The sequence below is a fragment of the Merops nubicus genome, unplaced genomic scaffold (assembly GCF_000691845.1).
Source record: "Merops nubicus isolate BGI_N331 unplaced genomic scaffold, ASM69184v1 scaffold30149, whole genome shotgun sequence".
NCBI classification, from domain to species: Eukaryota; Metazoa; Chordata; class Aves; order Coraciiformes; family Meropidae; genus Merops; species Merops nubicus.
In genome coordinates, this window is record NW_008630717.1 from 1 (window position 1) to 1,364 (window position 1,364).

Here is a 1,364-nt window from a genome sequence, read left to right on the forward strand (position 1 = left end):
CCAGGCCCGCAGGCCCTGCCCGCACCAGCTCTCTGGGGAGACAGGCACAGGGGAGCCGCGCTCACCTCCAGGTGGAGGGGTTAGCACACGCCGCGGGGAAGGAGAGGCACTCCCGCTGCCTCTGCGGACACCCCCCAGCTCTCACCTCCTCGTCTTGCGGCCCTCGCTGGCAATGTAGGCGTGTGGAACCTTCAGCCACTGGGCTGCGTCCAGCCGCTGCCGGCTCAGAGGGAGCGGAGGCAGCGGCGCCCGGGGCGGACCCGGTCTGCCTGCAGGGAGGAGCGAGGGCTTCCCCTGAGCACCTCCTGCACAGGCAAGGACGGCCCGGCACGGAGCACTTCCAAGGGACACCAATCCTTTCACAGACCTGGCTCACACTGCTCGACAGCGCCCATCTCAAGAAACCACCTCTGAAGGCCTTTTAGCAGGGGATCCTGTAAAGCTGGTGTTGAAACCTGTGACAAGAGACACGATTTTCATGCTCACACCCCAGCACAAACCCTTTCACAGAGACTCTCCAAAGCTGGGAGAATGTCAAGGTACCATGGGTTAGCAGGGGAGGAGCACCCACCTCATTTTCTATGAATAAAAGCAGGAGGCACAGAGCCAAGTGGCCTGAGAAACACTGAGCATCTCAGCCCCTAACACAGGCCATGAAGCTTTCAACAACCTGGCCACCAAGTGAGACCCCAGACACGAGCCCTGAGCTCGGTGAAGCCTGTGTGGCACTTTGCAGTGACCTATCAGCTCGGTCCCCATGGCTGCTGGGGGTTCAGCATCCTGAAGGGATTTAGAGAACTGCACTCTATGGCTTTGTGTCCAAGTCCTACCTAAATCTGCTCTCAGGTACCCAAGTCTCTGGTGCATTGGAGCGAGCTTCTTAAGATCATCTGAACTGTCAGATTATTTCCTTCTGCAGAGCACACACCCAACTTGCCTGGGAACTCAACAACCCTCATGAGACAGGACACTCCCCACCCTGCCATAATGAAGTTCAGCAGAGGAAAACAAACCTCCCCCTGCCATTGCTCCTGGGCCTCCAAGCTGGAGCTTAGTATGGATCCAAAACATGTTGAAACACTCTTGGGCTGAAATGCAGCAAGAGCTGGGACCCCGATGGGTTTAGTTAATAGAACGACAAGGTGTTGCTCTGCACTAGCCCCAGAGCAGCACGAAAGGAACAAACTCTGCCTCCTCTCTAACCCTTCATTTCTGCTGGTCAAAGGGTGCCCCTGAACCTCATGGCACAAATCCCCAGCTCACCTTCCAGCACTCTGGACGCCTCTTGAGGAAGAATGGATCGTACTCTGATGGGTCATAAGCTTCCAAAGCCACGTAGCCCTGTGGGAGAAGCAGGGAGACGG

General features: G+C 57.2%; 1 protein-coding gene across 1 annotated transcript in view; it reads right to left on the reverse strand.

Moving 5' to 3' along the window:
• Positions 1–141: 141 nt before the first annotated feature.
• The window catches only part of FAM228B (family with sequence similarity 228, member B), a gene marked incomplete at its 5' end in the record, with an annotated part of 1,527 nt that continues 304 nt past the window's right edge, over positions 142–1,364 (reverse strand). Inside the window, 2 exons of the mRNA XM_008947401.1 lie at positions 142–269; positions 368–455. Coding sequence (XP_008945649.1) covers positions 142–269; positions 368–455 — 216 coding nt within the window. The remainder of the gene's footprint in view (positions 270–367; positions 456–1,364) is intronic.